This window comes from Zalophus californianus, chromosome 1, assembly GCF_009762305.2.
Source record: "Zalophus californianus isolate mZalCal1 chromosome 1, mZalCal1.pri.v2, whole genome shotgun sequence".
Classification (NCBI taxonomy): domain Eukaryota; kingdom Metazoa; phylum Chordata; class Mammalia; order Carnivora; family Otariidae; genus Zalophus; species Zalophus californianus.
The window spans coordinates 150340703-150364299 of NC_045595.1; the positions used below are offsets into that span (position 1 = coordinate 150340703).

At 37.5% G+C, this 23597-nt stretch overlaps 1 protein-coding gene across 11 annotated transcripts in view; it reads left to right on the forward strand.

Moving 5' to 3' along the window:
* GOLGB1 (golgin B1) overlaps positions 1–23597 on the forward strand; it is a 97664-nt gene that overhangs the window by 60046 nt on the left and 14021 nt on the right. For 10 of the 11 annotated variants that reach the window (XM_027582109.2, XM_027582115.2, XM_027582111.2 and 7 more), the window contains 3 exons: positions 413–5601; positions 6439–8362; positions 21715–21893. In XM_027582109.2, coding sequence (XP_027437910.2) covers positions 413–5601; positions 6439–8362; positions 21715–21893 — 7292 coding nt within the window. Of the gene's footprint in view, positions 1–412; positions 5602–6438; positions 8363–20537; positions 20624–21714; positions 21894–23597 lie in introns of those variants that run through there. The other variant, XM_027582118.2, reaches the window with a different exon arrangement.

Consider the following 23597-nt stretch of genomic DNA (forward strand, 5'->3'; position numbering starts at 1 on the left):
TAGTTTAGGAAAAGAATTATAACTTTCTTTTTTGGTATGGTATGAAACAAAATTTAATGCATCCCACCTCCCTTTTTATTTTTAAGTGGTTCTTAAGAGAACACTTAGGAATTTTAATCCAAAGAAAACAGTTTACCAAGTAAGGGATATCCAGAAAAGGAGTTCTGGGTTGCCATAGGTCTTATGAATGTGGCTTGACCTATACGATTGACAGGGTACCCTCAGAGGTCCAATTTGGAAAATAAAAACTGATTTTAAAAGTATTTAGCAGTTTTATGATAGGACGTTTGGACTAGTAAGTTGCAGGTTTTGAAAAATGCATGAAATATGAGTTTTTAGTAGGCTCTTTCTTATAAGACACCTGATTGAGGCTTTTCCTTTCTTTTCTTTCTTTCTTTTTTTTTTTAAATAGATCAGCGTGGTTGATATTACAAGGCTCAATAGGAGCAGCTCTTCTGCCGAGGAGAGTGGACAAGATGTCCTAGACAACACATTTTTTCAGAAACATAAAGAACTGTCAGTTTTATTGTTGGAAATGAAAGAAGCTCAAGAAGAGATTGCATTTCTTAAGTTGCAGCTCCAGGGAAAAAAGGCTGAGGGGAACCCTGAGGTCCCTGACCAGAAAGAAATGAAGCAGACAGAGAGTGAAGGAATACCTACAGTTGGCATGAAAATAATGCCTGAAGATACAGGGCAACATTTTCCCTCGATGTCACATGAAGAGAGCAGTCTTCCAACAGTTGAAAAAGAAGAGCGGATGAGTACTAAACTTCAGAATAGAACATCTGAGGAAATATCTTTAAATGACACAGGGATGGAATTAAAATCAGTCAAGCAGGATGATATTGATAAACCCCCTTCTGCTGTACCAGGAATTTGTCAGTGTCACCAGGATGAATTGGAAAGGCTAAAAATGCAAATTTCAGAGCTTGAAATAAGCTTTCGTAAAGCAGAAGATATCTATGAGGAAAGTTTAGATGAGAAAGCTAAGGAAATCAGCAGCCTAACCCAGTTGATTGAAGAGTTTAGGAAAAATGCTGAAAACACCAACAGCGCATTCACTGCTTTGTCTGAAGAAAGAGACCAGCTTCTTTCTCAAGTGAAGGAACTTAGTGTGGTAACAGAACTGAGGGCTCAGGTACAAGAACTGGAAGTGAAACTTGCAGAAGAAGAAAGGCAAAGAAGACTTGACTATGAAAGTCAAACGACTCATCACAACTTGCTTACTGAACAGATCCACAGTCTTAGCATAGAAGCCAAATCTAAAGATGTGAAAATTGAAGTTTTACAGAATGAACTGGATGATATACAGCTTCAGTTTTCTGAGCAGAGTACACTGATAAAAAGCCTGCAAAGCCAGCTGCAGAAGAAGGAAAATGAAGTGCTTGAAGAGGCAGAACGTGTGAGGGATATCTCAAATAAGATGGAAGAACTTTCCCGGACTCTTTCACAGAAGGAACTTGAAATAGCAAAAATGGATCAACTCTTATTAGAGAAAAAAAGAGATGTGGAAACCCTCCAACAAACCATCCTGGAGAAGGATCAGCAAGTGACAGAAATCAGCTTTAGTATGACTGAGAAAATGGTCCAGCTTAATGAAGAGAAGTTTTCTCTTGGGATTGAAATTAAGACTCTTAAAGAACAGCTGAACTTATTATCCAGAGCTGAAGAGGCAAAAAAAGAGCAGGTGGAAGAAGATAAAGAAGTTGTTTCTGGCCTTAAACAGAATTATGATGAGCTGAACCCAGCAGGGCTCCTAAGTAAAGAAGAGCTTAAGCATGAATTAGACCTTGTGAAGAAAGAAAGTGAACAGAGAAAGAGAAAGCTCCAGGCAGCTCTTATTAACAGAAAGGAGCTTCTACAGAAAGTTAGTAGATTAGAAGAGGAATTGGCCAAAGTGAAAGATGAGTCTACGAAAGAGATCCCGCTCAATGAGTGTGAGAAGAGGGAAATGGAGGAAGATAAAGAAAGCAAAGAAGACTCAGAAAAATGTATGACTGCTAAGTGTCAAGAAATAGAAATTTCTTTAAAACAGACAATATCTGAGAAAGAGGTGGAATTAGAGCATATAAGGAAGGATTTAGAAGAAAAGGTAGCAGCTGAAGAACAGTTACAGGCTGTGATCAAAGAGATGAATCAGAACTTGCAAGAGAAGACAAACCAAATAGATTTGCTCCAAGCAGAAATCACTGAAAACCAAGGAGTTATCCAAAAATTAACCACAGGTAACAAGGATGTAGGTGATGGAGACTCAGCAATGTCTGTAAAAGAAACAGTGGCGATCAGTCCACCTAGAGCAGGTAGTGGAGAACACTGGAAACCAGAACTGGAAGAAAAGATATTGGACCTAGAAAAAGAAAAGGAGCAAGTTCAAAAGAAGTTACAGGAAGTGTTAACCTCTCGAAAGGCGATTCTACAGAAGGCACAGGAGAAAGAAAGACATCTTAGGGAGGAGCTAAAGCACCAGAAGAATGATTATAATCGCTTACAAGAACAGTTTGATGAGCAGAGCAAGGAAAATGAGAACATCAGAGACCAGCTAAGACAACTCCAGATTCAGGTAAAGGAGTCTATAGACAGAAAACTCCTGGTCATTGACCAGCAGGATCTAGGCTCTCCCACTCCAAGTTCAAAAGAGCCTTTATTCAAAACCACAGAGCAGCAACCTGCTCAACTTGTTTCAGAGTCTGACTTGCTTTCTCATCCTAAAGATGCAGATGCTCTGCAGGGCAATACTACTTTTGCCCAGATTAAGACCCAGCTGAAAGAGATAGAGGCCGAGAAAGAGGAGTTGGAATTGAAGGTTAGTTCTGCAACAAGTGAGCTTACTAAAAAATCAGAAGAGATATTTCAGTTACAAGAGCAGATAAATAAACAAGGTTTGGAAATCCAAAGTCTGAGGACAGCATCCCATGAAGCTGAAGCCCATGCAGAAAGCCTGAGGCAGAAACTGGAAAGCAGTCAGCTAGAAATTGCCAGATTAGAACATCTAAGAGAACTGCAGCCTGAACTAGATGAACTGCAAAAACTCATAGGCAAAAAGGAAGACGAAGTTAGATACCTTTCTGGACAGCTTAATGAGAAAGAAGAGGCCCTTATGAGAGTACAAACAGAGATAATGGAACAAGAGGATTTAATCAAGGCTCTGCATACACAGCTGGAAATGCAAGCCAAAGAACATGATGAGAAGATAAAGCAGTTACAGGTGGAACTTTGTGAAATGAAGCAAAAACCAGAAGAGACTGGAGAAGAAAGTAAAGCAAAGCAACAAATACAGAGGAAACTGCAAGCTGCCCTTATTTCCCGAAAAGAAGCACTAAAAGAAAACAAAGGTCTCCAAGAGGAGTTGTCTTTGGCCAGAGATACCATTGAACATCTCACTAAGTCTCTGGCAGATGTGGAAAGCCAAGTTTCTACTCAAAATAAAGAAAAAGATATATTCTTAGGAAGGTTAGCTCTTCTTCAGGAAGAAAGAGACAAGCTCATTACAGAAATGGACAGATCTTTAATGGAAAATCAAAGTCTCAGTGGCTCTTGTGAAAGTCTGAAATTAGCTCTGGAGGATCTTACTAAAGACAAGGAAAATTTAGTGAAGGAAATTGAATCTTTGAAATGTTCTAAGATTGCAGAAAGCACCGAGTGGCAAGAGAAACACAAAGAGTTACAAAAAGAGTATGAAATACTTCTGCAGTCCTATGAGAATGTCAGTAATGAGGCAGAAAGGATTCAGCATGTCGTGGAAACTGTGAGACAGGAGAAACAAGAATTGTATGGCAAGTTAAGAAGCACAGAAGCAAACAAGAAAGAGGCAGAAAAGCAATTGCAGGAAGCTGAACAGGAAATGGAGGAAATGAAAGAAAAGATGAGAAAGTTTGCCAAATCTAAACAGCAGAAAATCCTAGAACTGGAAGAAGAGAATGACCGGCTTAGAGCAGAGGTACACTCTGGAGGAGGTACATCTAATGATGGTATGGAAGCACTTCTTTCTTCCAATTCCAGCTTGAAAGAGGAACTAGAAAGGGTCAAAACAGAATATAAAACCCTTTCTAAAGAGTTTGAGGCTTTAATGACTGAGAAGGACTCTCTAAGTGAAGAGGTTCAAGATTTAAAGCATCAGGTAGAAAGTAATGTGTCCAAAGAAGCTAGCCTAGAGGCTTCTGAGAAACATGATAACCAAAGGGATATCATTGAAGGGGCAACGCATTCTGTCCCAGGTGAGTCTAATGAGCAAGATTCTCGGGACATGAGCACAAGGCCCGAAGATATGGAATCCATTCTGTCAGAGAACAGTGCCAAGAAGCCTGATGAAGGTGAGAATGTCAGCTCACATGATGAAATTAATAACTACCTTCAGCAGATTGATCAGCTCAAAGAAAGAATTGCTGAGTTAGAGGAAGAGAAGCAGAAAGAAAGGGAATTCAGCCAGACTTTAGAAAATGAGAGAAGTGCTTTACTGAGTCAAATATCAGCAAAGGATGGTGAACTAAAAATGCTTCAGGAAGAAATAACCAAAATAAACCTATCAAATCAGCAAATACAAGAAGAACTTGCCAGAGTTACCAAGCTAAAGGAGACAGCGGAAGAAGAGAAAGATGATTTGGAAGAGAGGCTTATGAATCAATTAGCAGAACTTAATGGAAGCATTGGAAATTACTATCAGGATGTTACAGATGCCCAAATAAAAAATGAGCTCCTAGAATCTGAAATGCAGAACCTTAAAAAGTGTGTGAGTGAATTGGAAGAAGAAAAGCAGCAGTTAGTTAAGGAGAAAACTAAGGTGGAGTCAGAAATACGAAAGGAATATTTGGAGAAAATGCAAGGTGCTCAGAAGGGACCTGGCAATAAAAGCCATGCAAAGGAACTCCAGGAGCTCTTAAAAGAAAAGCAGCAAGAAGTAAAGCAGCTGCAGAAGGACTGCATCAGGTATCAAGAGAAAATTAGTGCTCTGGAGAGAACTGTTAAGGCCCTAGAATTTGTTCAGACTGAGTCTCAAAAAGATTTGGAAATAACCAAAGAAAATCTGGCTCAAGCCACCGAACACCGCAAGAAGGCAGAAGCAGAATTGGCTAGCTTCAGAGTACTGCTAGATGACACTCAGAGTGAAGCAGCAAGGGTCCTAGCAGACAATCTCAAGTTGAAAAAGGAACTTCAGTCAAACAAAGAATCAGTTAAAAGCCAAATGAAACAAAAGGATGAAGATCTGGAGCGAAGACTGGAGCAAGTAGAAGAGAAACACCTGAAAGAGAAGAAGAACATGCAAGAGAAACTGGATGCTTTGCGTAGAGAAAAAGTCCACTTGGAAGAGACATTTGGAGAGATTCAGATTACTTTGAACAAGAAAGACAAGGAAGTTAAACAACTTCAGGAAAACTTGGACAGTACTGTGGCCCAGCTTGCAGCTTTCACGAAGAGCATGTCTTCCCTCCAGGATGATCGAGACAGGGTGATAGATGAAGCCAAGAAATGGGAGAGGAAATTCAGTGATGCTATTCAAACCAAAGAAGAAGAAATTAGACTCAAAGAGGAGAACTGCAGTGTTCTAAAGGATCAACTTAGGCAGATGTCCATCCACATGGAAGAATTGAAGATCAGTATTTCCAGGTAAATGGGTAACCTTTTTGCTTTTCTAAAAGTAACTGAAGGCAAAGAAAGCCTCTAAACTATTTTTATTCCCTTTAATATTATGGGACTAATTTTGGCTTAAATTTCCCTAGAAACTACATTCTCTCTCACTTCTGACTCTTTTTTTTTGTCAATGACTTTTGGCTAGTGTTAGGTGAAAAATTCATGTCTGCTCCTCTTCCCTTCTCTCTGTTGAGAGATCGCTTTGATTTCTCCCTTTCTTTTCATTTTCATTTCCACTACCTTTGGATTTTTACTGTGGTACTCCCAAATGATTGCTTTAGCCTCATAAATGGTCTCCTCTTTTCTCTTCCCTGTATTCCACATCAGTTCATACGCATGAGAGTCATTTTCCTCTAACTTCAATTTTATATCATTTTTCAAGCTCAAGAACTAATAGTGTCCCCCATACTGGGTACTCCTCCACTTTTAATAGGATTTTTCTACTCTGAGACAGGTTTCCTCATTGTCTGTCACACCAAGATTATTCCTTTAAGGAGCTAGATGTGAGCTTGTCTGGAGCAAAGTAAAGCAAAATAGGAGAAAATAATGCTTTCTAGACTGTACAAAGTCATGTCACTAAAATAAGCAACATGGCTTTGGAGCTTTATGACTTTTGTACCCTTAGGTGCACTATACCTTTAATACAGAGCATCCAGTAGAGCTAATATCTCTTCATGGAAAGGATGAGCACCTTTAATTATGAATACTGATTCATCTTTAGATCTGAGTAGTGTTGTCATATATGTTCCTTAGGCATCAGATAGTTTTTCCTGGAAATCTGTGATTAATGACCTTCTCTCTTTTTTTTTCCAGGCTTGAACATGACAAGCAGATTTGGGAGTCCAAGGCCCAGACAGAGGTTCAGCTTCAACAGAAGGTCTGTGATACTCTGCAGGGGGAAAACAAAGAACTTTTGTCCCAGCTAGAAGAGATTCGACAACTATACCACAGTTCTCAGAATGAATTAGCTAAGTTGGAATCAGAACTTAAGATTCTCAGAGACCAGTCGACTGATTTAAATAACTCTTTAGAAAAATGGAAGGAAAATAAAGAAAACTTGGAAGGGATCATAAAGCGGCAAGAGGCTGATATCCAGAATTGTAAGTTCAGTTATGAACAGCTAGAGACAGATCTTCAGGCCTCCAGACAACTGACCAGCAGGCTGCATGAAGAAATAAACATGAAAGAGCAGAAGATCATAAGCCTGCTTTCTGCCAAGGAACAGGCAGTCCAAGTAGCTGTTGCTGAACTGCATCAGCAACATAATAAAGAAATTAAAGAATTGGAAAACCTGTTGTCCCAGGAGGAAGAGGAGAATATTGTCTTAGAAGAGGAGAACAAAAAGGCTGTTGACAAAACCAAACAGCTTATGGAGACACTGAAAGCCATCAAAAAGGAAAACTTGCAGCAGAAGGCTCAGTTGAATTCCTTTGTTAAATCCATGTCTTCTCTCCAGGATGACCGAGACCGCATCGTCAGCGACTACCAACAGCTGGAAGAGCGACATCTCTCTGTCATCCTGGAAAAAGATCAACTCATCCAGGACGCTGCTGCTGAGAATAACAAGCTTAAAGAAGAAATTCGATGCTTGCGAAGTCATATGGATGATCTCAATTCTGAGAATGCCAAACTAGATGCAGAACTAATCCAATATAGAGAAGACCTGAACCAAGTGATATCAAGAAAGGACTGCCAGCAAAAGCAACTCCTTGATGCTCAACTTCAGCAGAATAAGGAGCTGAAAAGTGAATGTGCCAAATTGGAAGAAAAGCTGAAGGAGTCTGAGGATGGAAAGGAGGATCTGCGGAGGTCCTCTCTTGCTCTAGAGGAGGAGAAACAAGGTTTGTGTAAAGAGACTGAGAGCTTAAAGATGTCTGTATCCCAACTAAAGAGACAGTTGACAGCCTTGCAAGAAGAAGGAACTTTGGGAATATTTCAGGCCCAATTAAAAGTAAAAGAAGAAGAAGTACAGAAGTTAAGTACTACCCTTTCCTCCTCTCAGAAGAGAATTAAAGAACTGGAAGAGGAGTTGGTTTGTGTTCAGAAGGAGGCTGCCAAGAAGGTGGGTGAAATTGAAGATAAACTGAAGAAAGAATTGAAGCATCTTCATCATGATGCAGGGATAATGCGAAACGAAACAGAAACCGCAGAAGAGAGAGTGGCAGAGCTGGCGAGAGATCTGGTGGACATGGAACAGAAATTACTTTCGGTCACCAAAGAAAATAAAGATCTCACAGCACAAATCCAGTCTTTTGGAAGGTCTATGAATTCCCTACAAAATAGCAGAGATCATGCCAATGAGGAGCTTGATGAACTGAAAAGGAAATACAGTGCCAGTCTGAAGGAGCTGGAACAGCTGAGAGAACAGGGCCTCGTAAGCAGGGGGAGAGATGCTCTTGTTTCTAAAGTTGCCCTTTCAGGGAACTCCACTGAGGATAACAGCTTGCCTCACCTCGAGAAACTTAACCAACAGCTTCTGTCCAAAGATGAGCAACTGCTTCACTTGTCCTCACAACTCGAAGATTCTTACAACCAAGTGCAGTCCTTTTCCAAGGCTATGGCCAGTCTACAGAATGAGAGAGATCACCTGTTGAATGAACTGGAGAAATTCCACAAGTTGGAGGAGGGGAAGCAGAGGTCTGCAGTCCAGCCTGCAGCCCAGCCTGCAGCCAGCCCAGCTGAAGTCCAGAGTTTAAAGAAAGCTATGTCATCACTCCAAAATGACAGAGACCGACTAGTGAGTGTCTGCTTCTCTTTCTGATCTTTCTGATCTTCTTTTGAGAGTTTTTGAGACTTTCTTTAAAAATGTTCATTTCTATAGAAAAGGATGAGCACATTCTTACACATATTCTGGGCACTCTGGGGCAGTATTATACATCCCACAGGTTCTGTTTGGTCTTAGAGAAACACACAAACATTATTTAAATTACTTTAAATCAGCCATTACCATTTAAAGACAATTACAGATTTTCTTTGCACAAAACTCTCCATTGGTTATAAAAGGACTAAGAGATGGAGGTTGTTTTATATATTTTATACACACATGTAAATAGTTCCAGAATTTGTCATAGTTTAATTGAACAAAGGTGTAGGGGTCATTCGGGGCCTTCTTAGGTTATCTGGTAGAATTAAGGGTAGAGAGGACTCAGCTTATCTCATGTATATATCTCAACCCTAATTTGTCACCAAAAAAGTTAAATGGGTTAAAAAGGTTAATTTAAAAAAGTTTAATACCCAAGTTTTTTTCAATCTGAGAGAAAGATAAGGAGGATCTCTCATGCTAAAATTTTGCTTTTAGTAGGATCCAGTAGTTTAATCCAGGTTGTTTTTCCTAAGAACTTCCAGCTTATCAAGATTCAGAAGCAAAAACTGGAACTATGAGCCAAGCCAGGTTCTACTTTGTGAGGTTACTGTCTTCACTTCCATGACAGTTCTTAACTCTTTCAAGGCCATGTACTTAGGCCAAATAGGAAATAAATTGAGCTTCAAAAGGCTGGATTTTCCATTAAAAAGTGACCCATGTCCAGAATATGAAAATTCTAGTTTTTAAGATTAGCCTGAATAAGAAGATCATTGCCCCAATTACAAATTCTTGTTCTAATTTTTCTTTTTCTTTGTAGGCAATTTGTTCATATTACACTTAATATCCAGTATTTATAGATAACTTTTTCACTTTTGTAATCTGAACAAAACCCCTCTTTTCAGCTGTGGTTTTGACAGCAATATAATGTACACATATTTCTTTATATCTTAAAAATAGTTTCAGTTCAAATGACTTTGTCCTAGGAGCTAAACCTTTTTTTGTTGCTTTCAGAATGCAGATGCAAAAGGTTTTCATCAGAACAGTATATACCTCAAAGTTGTAGTGTATAGCATCTAGGACTTGATTATCTTCAAAGTCAAAATCTTTTTCCTGGAAGCTATTAGGTTAGATTTTGAATACACAAGGTTTCATTTAGTGAATTGCTTTACTCCTCTTATCTGTTCTAAACACTGGGGACAAAACTTGCTATCTCTCAGCCCTTTCTATCTCTCAATCCCCATTCCACATTTTTGTCTGCTGGATATGCCAAGTCAGCATGTTTTTACTTCTATATTTCTATAACCCATAGTAATGTTCCTCTGTTCCCTAAGGCTCATAACTGTCTATGATTTTATTTCATTTATCATCAAGGTCTGTCACTTTATCCACAATGGGCCTCAGTTATCTCTTTTCCTTTCCATCATCATCATCTTAGGATAAGTTCTTAACAATGTACCCTTAACTGTTGTGATACTGCTTCTCCCAGTTTGTCACTTTCCAGTATATTTTATATACCATCGCTGAATGAGTCTGAAGCTCTGCTTTCTTATTACTGTACTGCTCAAAAACCTTTAACAGTTGTATTATCTCTAGAATAGGCTTAGGATTCAAACCTCTTAGTCTGGCATTTGAGACCCAAAATTTGTCTAGGTCCTTCTTTCCAGTCTTCCTTGTTACTGCTCCCCTACTCATACTCTTCATTGCAGCCAAACTGATCTACTCATTATGCAATAATCTTACCTAGTACTTCCATATTACCATCTCTGAACCAAAATGTCCTCTCAGTTTTCCTTTTTTGAGCAAGTATTTCCCGCTATTAAACATCACCCTGGAGCTCAAATTCTCTGGTTACATTTCCAGATCACTTAATCACTATTACTTTCTGTACTTCTCTAGTACTTTCATTTGTCCCATATCGTCTTGATGTGTATATGTATATATGTCTATGTGTGTGTCATGACTTATCCTTCTTTGTATTTCCTATGATTTTAACACAGGAGTAATTAATTATATGGTAGATAATCAACAATTGGTGGCCATTCTTTATTTTTGTGGTTGTTACTGAAAACACTTCTTTTTTCCATTTGTGAAACTGTCATGTAGGGGAGTTCTGGAAACATTTGCTTTTACATCTGCCATAAATGAAAGCCAAGGCAGGGTTATAAATCACAGGAAGGCCTGACAGTTTGACTTGGTAATACTACATATGAGGTTCACTGCAGTCTGCTGAAGCCCTTCTGCATACTTTGGAATGTTTGTTAACTGTCCATCAGCTCTTTTCCACATACTTGTTCTCAGTCTGTGTCATGGGTATTGAAGTTTATAGTCTCTCAGTCACTGGCTGCGTGTATGATAAGTATGGGAGCTACCTTATGTCAACCACTATCAGTTTAAACATTCAGCTTAGGCCAGCAGTTTATCACCTCTGCCTACACTATACTTCCTTTCCCTCAGGACCACCCCCAGAAATGATTTAGGTCTGAAAGGGATTTAGCTTACTTTGGTTCTCTTCTTTACTTCGTTATTCAAGGGTAAGTTTCTCAAAGTTTGAGGGTCCAAGTGGCAAAGAATAAGCCCTGGGGATTCTCCTACAGTGTCACAACTCTGAAAACATTCTGGAGTTTTCATACCTATTTGAACTTCCTTAGGACTTTCCCATAATCAAATATTGGTACTTAGGCAATTTCTACCTAAAGGGTAGAAAGCAAATCTCCAGAGCTGTATGTATTTATCTATACTTATTTTGTTCTTTTTTAAAAAAATTTTTGTTTTTAAATTCCAGTATAATTAATGTACAGTGTGACATTAGTTTCAGGTATACAATATAGTGATTCAGCAATTCTATCCATTACTCAGTGCTCATCAAGATAAGTGTACTCTTAATCTCCTTCACCTGTTTCACCCATTCCCCATCCACCTCCCCTCTGGTAACCATCAGCTTATTCTCTGTATTTAAGAGTCTGCATTTTTGCCTTTTTTTTTTCTTCGACTATTTGTTTTGTTTCTTAAGTTCCACATATGAGTAAAATCATATGGTATTTGTCTTTCTGACTTATTCCACTTAGCATCATACAGTCTATACCCATACAAGTTGTTGCAAATGGTGAGACTTCATTCTTTTTTATGGCTGAGTAATATTCCATTATATATATATATATGCACCACATCTTTATCCATTCATGCTTCTATAGTTTAGCTATTGTAAATAATGCTGCTATAAACATAGGAATGCATATATCTTTTCTAATTAGTATTTTTGTGTTTTTTGGGTAAATACCCAGTAGTAGAATTACTGGATCATATGGTAATTCGATTTTTAATTTTTTGAGGAACTTCCATTACTGTTTTCCACTGTGGATGCACCAGTTGCATCTAGTTACATTTGCATCAACAGTGCACAGGCGTTCCTTTTCCTCCATATCTTTGCCAACACTTGTTGTTTCTTGTGTTTTTTATTTTAGCCATTCTGACCGGTGTGAGGAGATACCTCATTGTGGTTTTGATTTGCATTTCTCCCATGATTAGTGATGTTGAGTATTTTTTCATGTGTCTGTTGGCCATCTGTATGTCTTTTTTGGAAAAATACCTGTTCATGTCTTCTGCCCATTTTTAAATTGAATTTTTTTTTTGGTGTTAAGTTTTATAAGTTTTTTTTTATGTATTTTAGGTACTAACCCTTTAGTGGATATATCATTTATAAACACCTTCTTCCATTCAATAGGTTGTCTTTTTTTTGTTGATTATTTCTTTTGCTATGCAGAAACTTTTTATTTTGATGTAGTCCCAATAGTTTATTTTTGCTTTTGTTTCCCTTGTCTTGGGAGACATATCTAGAAAAACGTTGCTGGGGCCAATGTCAAAGAAATTACTGCCTGTGCTCTCTTCTAGGATTTTTATGGTTTCAGGTCTCACAATTAGGTCTTTAATCCACTTAGGATTTATTTTTGTGTATGGTGTAAGAAAGTGATCCAGTTTCATTCTTTTGCCTGTAGCTGTCCAGTTTCCCATTCAATTCCCATTTCAGCATTTGTTGAAGAAATTGTCCTTTTCCCATTGCATATTTTTGCCTCATTCGTTGTACATTAATTGACCAATAATCATGGGTTTGTTTCTCGGCTCTCTGTTCTGTTCCAGTGATCTATGTGTCTGTTTTTATGTCAGTACCATACTGTTTTGATTACTACAGCTTTGTAGTATAGCTTGAAATCTGGGATGGGGGGTACCCCCCTTTTCAAGATTGCTTTGGCTATTCAGGGTTGTTAGTGGTTGCACACAAATTTTAGGATTATTTTTTCTAGTTTTGTGAAAAATGCTATTGGCATTTTGATAGGAATTGTATTCGATTATGGATTGCTTTGGGTAGTATTGACATTTTAATAATATTTGCTCTCCCAATCCATGAGCATGTAATATCTTTCCATTTGTTTGTGTCATCTTTAATTTCTTTCACCAGTGTTTTATAGTTTTCAGAGTACAGGTCTTTCACCTCTTTGGTTAATTTTATTCTTAGGTATTTTATCATTTTTGGTTGCAATTGTAAATGGAATTGTTTTATCAATTTCTCTTTCTGTTGGTTCATTAAGTATATAGACATCAACAGATTTCTGTATATTGATTTTTGTATACTGTAACTTTACTGTATTCATTTATCAGTTCTAGTAGTTTTGGGGTGGCATCTTTAGGGTTTTCTATATAGTATCATGTCAAATATTGCAAATATTGAAAGTTTTACTTCTTCCTTACCAATTTGGATGCCTTTTCTTTCTTTTTCTTATCTGATTGCTGTGGCTAGGACTTCTAGTACTATGTTGAATAAAAGTGGTGAGAGAGAAAATCCTTGTGTTGTTCCTGACTCAGGGGAAAAGTTCTCCATTTTTCCCATTGAGTATGATGTTAGCTGTGGGTTTTTCACATAAGGCCTTTATTATGTTGAGGTATGTTCCCTTTAAACCTACTTTGTTGAGGGTTTTTATCATGAATGGATGCTGTACTTTGTCAAATGCTTTTTCTTCATTTATTGAAAAGATCATATGGTTCTTATCATTTCTCTTATTGATGTGGTGTATCATGTTGATTCATTTGTGAATATTGAACCACCCTGCATCCCAGGAGTAAATTCTACTGGATCATGGCAAATGATTTTTTTAATTTATTGTTGGATTCAGTTTGCCAACATTTTTTGAGGATTTTTGCATCTATGTTCATCAGCGTTGTTGACCTGTAGTTCTCTTTTTTTATGGTGTCTTTATCTGGTTTTGGAATCAGGGTAATGCTAACCTCATACAGTGAATTTGGGAGCTTCCCTACCACTTCTACTTTTTGGAATAGTTTGAGACAAACAGGATTAACTCTTCAAATGTTTGTTAGAATTCACCTGTGAAGCTGTCTTGTTTGTTGGGAGTTTGTTGATTACTGATTCAATTTCTTTGCTGGTTATCAGTCTGTTCAAATATTCTATGTCTTCCTGCTTCAGTTTTGATAGGTTACATGTTTCTATGAATTTATCCATTTCTTTTAGGTTGTCCAATTTGTAGACACACAATTTTTCATAATATTCTCTTATAATCTTTGTATTTCTGTGATGTCAGATATTTCTCCTCTTTCATTTCTGATTTTGTTTGAGTCCTCTCTCCCTCTCCACCCCCTTCTCTTTTTTGATGAGTCTGGCCAACATTTTATCATTTTTGTTGATCTTTTCCAGGAACTAGCTCCTGGTTTCAGCAATCTGACCTATTCTATTTTTAGTTTCCATTTTGTTTATTTCTGCTCTAATTTATTATTTCCCTCCTTTTATTGGTTTTGGGTTTTGTTTGTTCTTTTTCTAGCTCCTTTGAGTGTTTAGGTTGTTTATTTGAGATTTTTCTTGCTTCTTGAGGTAGGCCTATATTACTATAAACTTCCCTCTTAGAACTGCTTTTGCTGCATCCCAAAGATTTTGGATTGTTGTGTTTTCATTTTCATTTGTCTCTGTGTACTGTTTGATTTCCTCTTTGATTTCTTTGTTGACTAATTCATTAGTAGCATGTTATATAATCTCCACGTATTTCTGTTCTTTCCAGATTTTTTCTTGGGGTTGATTTCTAGTTTTATAGCATTGTCAGAAAAGGTGCATGATATGACTTCTGTTATTTTGAATTTGTTGAGACTGGTTTTGTGGCCTCATATGTGATCCTTTCTGGAGAATGTTCCATGTGCACTTGAAAAGTGTGTATTCCACTGTTTTAGGATAGAATGTTCTGAATATACCTGTTAGATACATCTGGTCCAATGTGTCATTCAAAGCCACTGTTCCTTTTTCCTTGTTGATCTTCTGTTTGGATGATCTATCCCTTTATTTCAGTGGGGTATTGTCTCCTACTACTGTTGTATTACTATCAACTACTTGCTTTATGTTTGTTGTGAGCTGCTTTATCTATTTGGGTGCTTCCATATTGGGTGCATAAATATTTACAGTTGTTACATATTGTTGGATTATTCCCTTTATGATTATGTAATGTTCTTCTTTGTTTCTTGTTACTGTCTTTATTTTAAAGTCTATTTTGTCCCCTGTAAGTATTGCTACCCTGGATTTTTCTTGAAATCCATTTGCATGATAAATGTTTCTCCATCCCCCTCATTTTCAATCTGCAGATGTCTTTAGGTTTGAAATGAGTCTCTTGCAGACAGCATCTAGATGGGTCTTGTTTTTTTATCCATTCTGTCACCCTATGTTTTTTGATTGGAGGGTTTAGTTCATTTACATTCAAAGTAATTATTGATAGGTATGTATGTATTGCTATTTTTGTTACTTGTTTTACAGTTGTTTTGTAGATCTCTGTTCCTTTCCTCTCTTGCTCTCTTCTCTCATGGGTTGCTGGCTTTCTTTAGTGATATACTTTGATTCCTTTATTTTTTGTGTATCTATTACTGGTTTCTTGATTTGTGGTTAGCATTAGGTTTATATATAACATCTTATGCATATGACAATCTGTACTAAGTTGATTGTTGCTTAAGTTTTTTTTTTTTTAAGATTTTATTTATTTATTTGACACAGAGAGAGAGAGAGAGAGCATAAGCAGGGGGAGGAGCAGGCAGAGGGAGAGGGAAAAGCAGGCTCCCCACTGAGCAGGGAGCCTCATTTAGGGCTCAGTCTTACGACTCTGGGATCATGACCTGAGCTGAAGGCAGATGCTTAACGACTGAGCCACCCAGGCACCCTGATTGTTGCTTAAATTAGAACCCATTTAAAAGTGCCAAAATTTACTCCTCTCCCCTCCATGTTTTAGGTATAGTGTCATACTTTACATATTTTTATTTTGTGAAACCCTTGACTGGTTTTTATAGCTATACTTAATTTTACTGCTCATTTGTGTTTCCTACTTTTCTTATTCCTGTGTATGGTCTTTCCTTTCCACTTGAAGAATCCCCTTTAACATTTCTTGTAAGACTGGTTTAATGGTGATGTATTTCTTTAACTTTCATTTGTCTGAGAAACTCTTTATCTCTCCTCCTATTCTGAATGACAGCTTTGCTGGATAGAGTATTGTTGGTTGCGGTTTTTTTCTTTCAGCACTTTGAATGTATCATGCCACTCTCTTGTGGCCTGCAATGTTTCTGCTGAAAAATCAGCTGATAACTTTATGGGCTTTCCCTTGTATGTACTGTGTTCTTTACTCTTGCTGCTTTTAAAATTCTTTATCATTACTTTTTTTGCCATTTTAATTACTGTGTGTCTTGGTGTCGACCTCCTTGGGTTGATTTTGTTGGGGGCTCTCTGTGCCTCCTGGATCTGGATTTATGTATCTTTCCCCAGATTAGGGAAATTTTCAGCTATTATTTCTTCAAATAAATTTTCTGCCCCCTTTTCTTGCTCTTCTTCTTCTGGGATCTGTGTAATGCAAATGTTGTTACTTTTGAAGATGTGGTTGAGTTCCCTTAATCTATTCTCATTCTGTATTAATCTTCTTTCTTTTTTCTGTTCAACTTGATTGTTTTCCCTTACTCTGTTCTCCAGGTCACTGGTCTGTATTTCTCTTTTCTCTAGTCTACTATTTATTCTCTCTAGTGTATTTTTAATTTCATGTCTATATGTTAGGAAAGTCAGCAACATCAAGTCAGCTGTTGCAAGTAGCAGCCTTATAAAGAAGAGGTCCTCTGGTGCTCTGTAGTGCAGTGTCCCTTGTTCACCAGCACCTGGCACTTCCAGGGTGTCTCATGTGTATTGTATATACCCTTCTATTATGGCTGAGCTGGTTTGCCTTCAGTGTAGTCATCTGCAATGGCTCTCTTTGGCTGTTTTGGGCAGAGTTTGGTCCCTGTATTGTTAATGGGCCACTCTGGGGCTGCCTTGGGCTTGAGCTGGGTCAGACCAGGTTTTTGCCGGAGTTGTGGTTGCACTGAACTCCAGGGTGCTCTCGCTGTGTTATCGCCTTGGAGACTTTTGTTGGTGGGTGGGGCCTGCAGTCAGACTAGATGTCTGCTCCCAGCCCGCTGATAAGGCTGCAGTTAAACTATTATGTGTGGTTATCTTCCCCCTCTCCCTTGTACAGGAGTCACTTTAGAGTGGTACTGGTCCCTGTTGGGGCTGCTTGCACAATGCCACACTTGTGGCACCACTTTGGATATACTCCGGCTGAGGCCAGGTTGGAGGGGGTGAGTCTACAGAAGAGCCCAGGCGTGGGGCGCACTGTTAGCAATCCACGTGGAAAATGTTTGTGCTGTGCTGGTTCCTGCAGGTGTCTGTATATGTAGGCTGAGGGGTGGGAGGGAAATGGTGCCCGCCAGCTCCTTTGTTCTTGGAAAAGTCTCCCAACGATCCCTGACCCTCCAGTACACACTCTGAGATTAATAAATGAATCTCCTTCCTGTATACCCCAGGCATTTTCCAAAGTGCTGCTTTTATGCTGTATCTCAGCGGGACTGCTTGTTGTGCTGTTTATTGGCAGGGACTCAGTTTCCTCTTGCCCTCCAGCTCTCCCAGAGCCAATCTGCTAATTTTTAAAGTTCAGGTGGTAAGCCCAACTGCTTGTAAAAACTCCGGATATTAACCCCCTCTGGTTCTCAAAGCCAAATGTTATGGGGATTTGTTCCCCAATGCAGGTCCCTGTGACTGGGATGCCTGGTGTGGAGTCTGCCCCTGTCCCTTCTCTGTGCTTGTAGTGCCCCTCCTTCCCATGGACAGTCTCATGGATCAGCTTGGTTTCCGACTATGTCTCCACCCTTCCTACCATTTTTGATGTGGTCTCTTCTCTGTGTTTAGCTCTGGAGAGTCTGTTCTGCCAGTCTTTGGGTAATTTTCTAGGTTATTTACACTGATGTGGGTTTATCCTAGTTGTATTCCTCAGATGAGATGAGTTTAGGATCCTCTGACTCTGCCATCTTTCTCAGAAGTCCCGTATACTCATTTCATTCTGAAAATGACTTGAAGTTGCATATCTTGAAATTGTTTTCAAGATAATATAATACAAGTAACTGGGAAGGAAGAGAAAATGAGGATAGAGAAAAAGATTAAACCAGGAATAAATTTAATGTCCCTAGGAGATATCACAATATCTTTTTAGAAAGATGGGTCATCAATTTTTTTTCCCAGTTTTCTGGCAGCCATCAGAAATAAGGAATTAAAGAGCCATATACATGAATTGCAGTGTCCATATTTTGGGAAAAGGAAGAAGAAAAGCTATTTGTTTAATATAAGAATAGTTATTCTTTTAAGTATTGAGGCCTGCAAGAAATTCCTTCTGTCCATAGAGAGGACTGTATGAAGTTGTAAAACATCCTTTACTTCTCTACAGTAAATACAATTGTTTTATAGGGTTTAGTTTAGCTGTTCCTTGCAGTAACTGCATAGCAAAAGAATTTTGTATAATTTCTGAAAGGTACTTATACAAATGGTTAAAATGCAGTCCCAGGCACACAGCTTTTTGATGATTTGGTCTATTTCGAGATTAACATTTAGAGTATCTGGATTAGAGGAGTGAATAAAAAATATATTTAGTGCATAAAAAATATTTTTTTGCTTTAAAACAAAACAAAATGTTTTAATTTTTGTTTAAAAAATAACGTTATGTACATATATGTAAGTTCCTAAATTCTGCATGTCACTAAATTCTGCATGTTTGATGAAAAAAACAGCACCTCCACTCCAACTCTTTCTCTTTCTCCCAAGGCAATTTGCTTTTAATTCTTATTATTTTGGTGTTTTCTCAGTGTCTACATATCACACTTATAATGCATCTTGGGTTTTCATTCTTTGCATTAGCTGTTGACTTTCTTTTATGCTAACAGGGTTTAGTTCTCTTACCTCCCTCTGCTTCCACAGTACATATGCACATATTCAATATATAGCCTCTTCCCCATTCTCCTGATGTAATTTAAATTTTGGTTAATTCATTATTTTTGTTTATATCAATGTTTACATTTTTATGACTACAGATGCGAGCTGAGACGTGTTATTTTTATTTTCCTCAGCATCTTTTTTCCCCTTAGAGTTAATAACTGTGTTTTTGTTGTTACTTACTTAGTTTTCTTTATATTTATCAATGTAATTTAACTCCAGGTTTACTGCCATTTATCCACATCTCCTCTTAAGATGTTTATTCCTATCAATTTTGTATTTATGAAGAAAATTTGGAGTCTCTTTCTTACATGAACCAGGATACTGTTGTCATCCTAGGATATCTCCCTTCACATCTCTCCTATATTCCTGTTTCTTGTATTCCATGTCTTCCTTGTCTTAGTTTTGTGTCATCATTTTGTTGAAAGAAATCATTTAGTAGCCCCCTAAGAAAAGATACAAGGGAGGTAAATTTATTGCAAATGTCTTTTCATCTCTCATATTTGATTGACAGTTTGGCTGGGTATAGAATTGTAGGCTTAAAATAATTCCCCTTCAGAATGGTGAAGATGTTAATCTGTTGCCTTTTAGTTTACATTGTGGTTCAGAAGTCTAAAGCTATGCTGTTTCCTGATCCTTTAAATATGATCTGTTTCTTGATCTCTTTCTCTTTCTCTTTGTCTCTGTCTCTTTCTCTCTCTTTCTGGAAATGTATAGAATTTTTTAGTCCTGAGTATTCTGAAATTTCATGACAATGTACTTTGATGTGGGTCTATTTTCATGTATCATTGTGTATAGTCCTTTGAATCGAAGAACTCATATTCATCAATTTTGGGAGATTCTTTTGAATTATGTTTTACCATTTTCCCCCATCCCTTTTCTTTGTTGTCTTTTTTTTTTTTTTTTAATCTGTTATTTAGATATAGGACCTTCTGGATTGGTTCTATAATTTTCTTATCTTTCCTATTCTTTTTGCTGTACTTTGGGAAGACTTTCTCACCTTTATCCTTAGAGCCCAGAATTGAGGTTTTCATTTTTGCTATCATGTTCCTAATTTCTAAGGATTTCTTTTTTTTCTTTTTCTTGTCACATGGATATATGTTCTTAATTTATCTCCCCAAGAATAGTGGTGGTAATTTTGTTCTTTGATGTTTTCTCATAATGAATGTTTTCTTTAATAGTTTTTCTCCTACAATGTTTCTAATTCTAATATTCTCTTTTTAGTCTTCAAGTATATTATATTCTTTCCCCTGCTAAACTCTTTTGAATTACTTTTGTTCTAGTTCTTTTCATCCTAGCCTTAATGATAGCCATTCTTTAGGTGAAGTTAATCCTTGATTCACTCTTTATGTTTAATCGTAAGGTCTAAAAAGCTTGTGAATGGGGCTTACCAACTGTGAGGTTGGCAACTGCAGAGTGATCTTGCTGAGTTTTTTGTGAGTAGTCCCCATGTTGGTATCTTTAGTTCCTCTTGGGCTGGTTAGATTTTCTAGAGAAGACTTCTCATTTCCTGCATGGATGGTAAAGGCCTGGGTGCCCACACTGTTCAAGTGGAGTAAGGGGAAAGGCTTCAAGCATTCAGGAGGCATATATTGACTTGATCACCCTTGGTTTAGAGCAGTACCTTTACCTTCAGTTGTGCCTGGTATTTCATGATCCAGAGACACTTCTTTTACCTTCTCCAAAGAATAAAACTCTAGTTGTCTGTTAGAGTTAACAAAAGATGTGGAACTGAGGAGAGTATTTAGGGATGCAATTGTTTTTTAAGCAGCTTTCATCTAATCCTCCTTATTTCAGCTACCACCTTCTCCCTACCCCCATCACCACCTTCTCCAGAGGTACCTGGTGCTGTTAATTCCTGAGCCTTTTGAAGATTCTGCAGAGTAAGTTCTATTGGTTCTTGGCTTTCCTTACTGCCAGCTTAAGATTTGGCTTTCCCAGATCTGTTAAGTCAGTTACCACTTACGCATCTGCTTTTCAGCTTCCAAAATTAATTTTGTTGCTGCTGACTCCTCTCTTGTTCTTCCTGTTCTTGTGTTTTATGCTTATAAAATGATGCCTTTATTGTAGCTTTAATGATGTTTCCGAGAGTGGGTGAAAGAGATGTGTGTTCAAGGCCCCCTTTTAATCCAGATGTCCTAACATTATTTCTCTTACTACCAAGTTTTAATGAGTACTGGGGATAAAGAATTTGAAGATGCACCTGGAATGTAGATAGGCAGTTTTGTTGATTAAAGGCAAGTTCATCATCATTGTATTATCATCATCATTATTACCATCACCATCACCACCATCACCATTAATTTTCTCATTTAATTCTCATAATCTAATGAGAAGTACCATAAGGGAGGTAAGGGAAATTAAGAGATAAGGGAAATTTTATAGGTATGGGAAATGAAGGCTCAGGGGGTGTAAGGAATATGCATAGGGTCACACAACCTATATGGGCAGGATGTTGGACCCCAAAGCCCAAGTGTTCTTAGAAACCACTGGGCCTGGGCCATTGCTGCCTTCTTTTTATAATCAACATCAGCTAAACTAGATTAAGGTTGATATCCATATAGGAAAGTTTAAAAGCCTCAGCAGGGCACAGGGCTAAATAGAAATTCAATCTTTACATTTCATGTTCTGGGGAGTTACCACCCACAAAGAAACTGTAGGTCCTTTAAGTCTGTCCTGTGTCTGAGCTTTAGATCTAGAGTCAACCTAGGACCTTGGGAGCAGGGGCCTGGGGTACAAATTGCAGGAATGGTCGGTCAGGCTCTGTAGCCTTGATGGTGGCTCTGTGGGAGTGATTCCCACCAGCTTGGCTGCCTTTTATTTCACCATTTTAGAGATTTGTGTTGCAAATATATGTTAATGAACTTGTTAGGTGCTGACAGTCTGTTGTGATGTCTGACTTAGTGGGGAGCTGCTTTATAGCTGGGTGAATGAGACATGCTAAATCACCCTTTTACTTTCCCTTTGGTTAAAGTTGAAGGAATTGAAGAATCTACAGCAACAGTACTTACAGATTAACCAAGAAATCACTGAATTACGTCCACTGAAGGCTCGAATTCAAGAGTATCAAGATAAGACAAAAAATTTTCAGATTATGCAAGAAGAGCTAAGGCAGGAAAATCTCTCCTGGCAGCATGAGCTGCATCAGCTCAGGTATGATAATCCCTGCTTTTTGACCCTTTTCTTTTAGTTTTCTTTTTTTTTTAACTTTTTATTATAAAATAATTATAGTTTTATAAGAAGTTGCAAAAAACAGAGAGCCCCGTGTACCTTTCATCCAGTTCCCACCCATGCTAACGTCTTACATTACTATAGTACACCAAAATCAGGAAATGACATGGGTGCAATTCAAAGACTTTTTTCAGACTTCATCAATTTCACCTTCACTCAAGTATGTGTATCTGTGTATAGTTCTGTGCAACTTTATCATATGTGTAAGTACATGTAATCATGACAACCAAGATACACAAGTGCTCCATTATCACAAATAACACCCGTTGTGCTACTAATTTATAGTCATAATCTTCCCCCCCATGCCAACATCCCTAACTCTGACAACCACTAATCTCTTCTCCATCTCTATCATTTTGCCATTTTTGAGAATTTTTTTTAAGTTTTTATTTAAATTCCAGTTAGTTAACATACAGTGTTTTAAGTGGAATCCTACAGTATGTAACCTTTTGAAATTAGCTTTATTCACACATCATAATGCCCTTGAGGTCCATCAACATTGTTCATGTATCAATAGTTCTTTTTTATTAATGAATAATATTCCGTGGTATGAATGTACTGCTTTAACCATTCACCCATGTGTGTTAGTTCTGATTTTTAGATACTATTAATAAAGCTGCTATAAATATTTGTGTATAGGCTTTTATGTAGACGTTAGGTTTCCATTTCTCTGAGATATTTGTCCAGGAGTACAAATGCTAGATTGTATGGTAACTATCTGTTTAGTTTTTCAAGAAACTGTAAAATTATATTCCAGAATGACTGTACCATTTTATATTCCTACCAGCAATATATGAGTGATCCAGTTTCAATATCAAATGCTATATCCTTGTCAGCATTTGATATTGTCACTATATTTTAATTTTTTAATAGGTATTCATGCTATCCCATTGTGGTTTTCATTTGCATAATGGCTAATAATGTGGAACATTTTTTTATTCCTTATTTGACATCCATATGTCCTTTTTGATGAAATGTTTGTTAATGTGTTTTATCCATTTTTTATTTGGGTCGTTAATTTTTTACTGTTGAGTTTTGAGGGTTCTTTGTATGTTCTAGGTATAAGTTCCTTGTCAGATAGGTGGCTTGCAAATATTTTCTCCCAGTTTGCAGTTTATCTTTTCATTCTTCTTAATTTTGATGAAATCCAATTTAATGATTATTTTTCTCTTTATGCAGATTCAATAATTTCTGTTGCTCTGTCTTCATATTCACTGATTCTTGATTCTTTCCTTCATCACTTCCATTCTGCTATTGAGCCCATTGAGTTAGGTTTTATTTTGGATATTGTATTTTTCAGTTACAAAATTTCCATTCAGTTATTTTTATTTTCTATTTCCTTACTGAGGTTTTCTATATTTTTTTAAATTGAAGAATAGTTAACATACAGTGTTAACGTAAGTTTCATCTGTACAACCTACTGATTCAACAACTGTATGCATTATGCAGTGCTTACCAAGATAAGTGTAGGTATCATCCGTCACCATACAAAATAATTACAGTGTTATTGATTATATTTCCTATGGTGAACTTTTCATTTCTGTGATTTATTTATTTTATAACTGAAAATTTGTACCTCTTAAGATCCTCTCACCTATTTTGCCCATCCTCCAACCCCCCACCCCT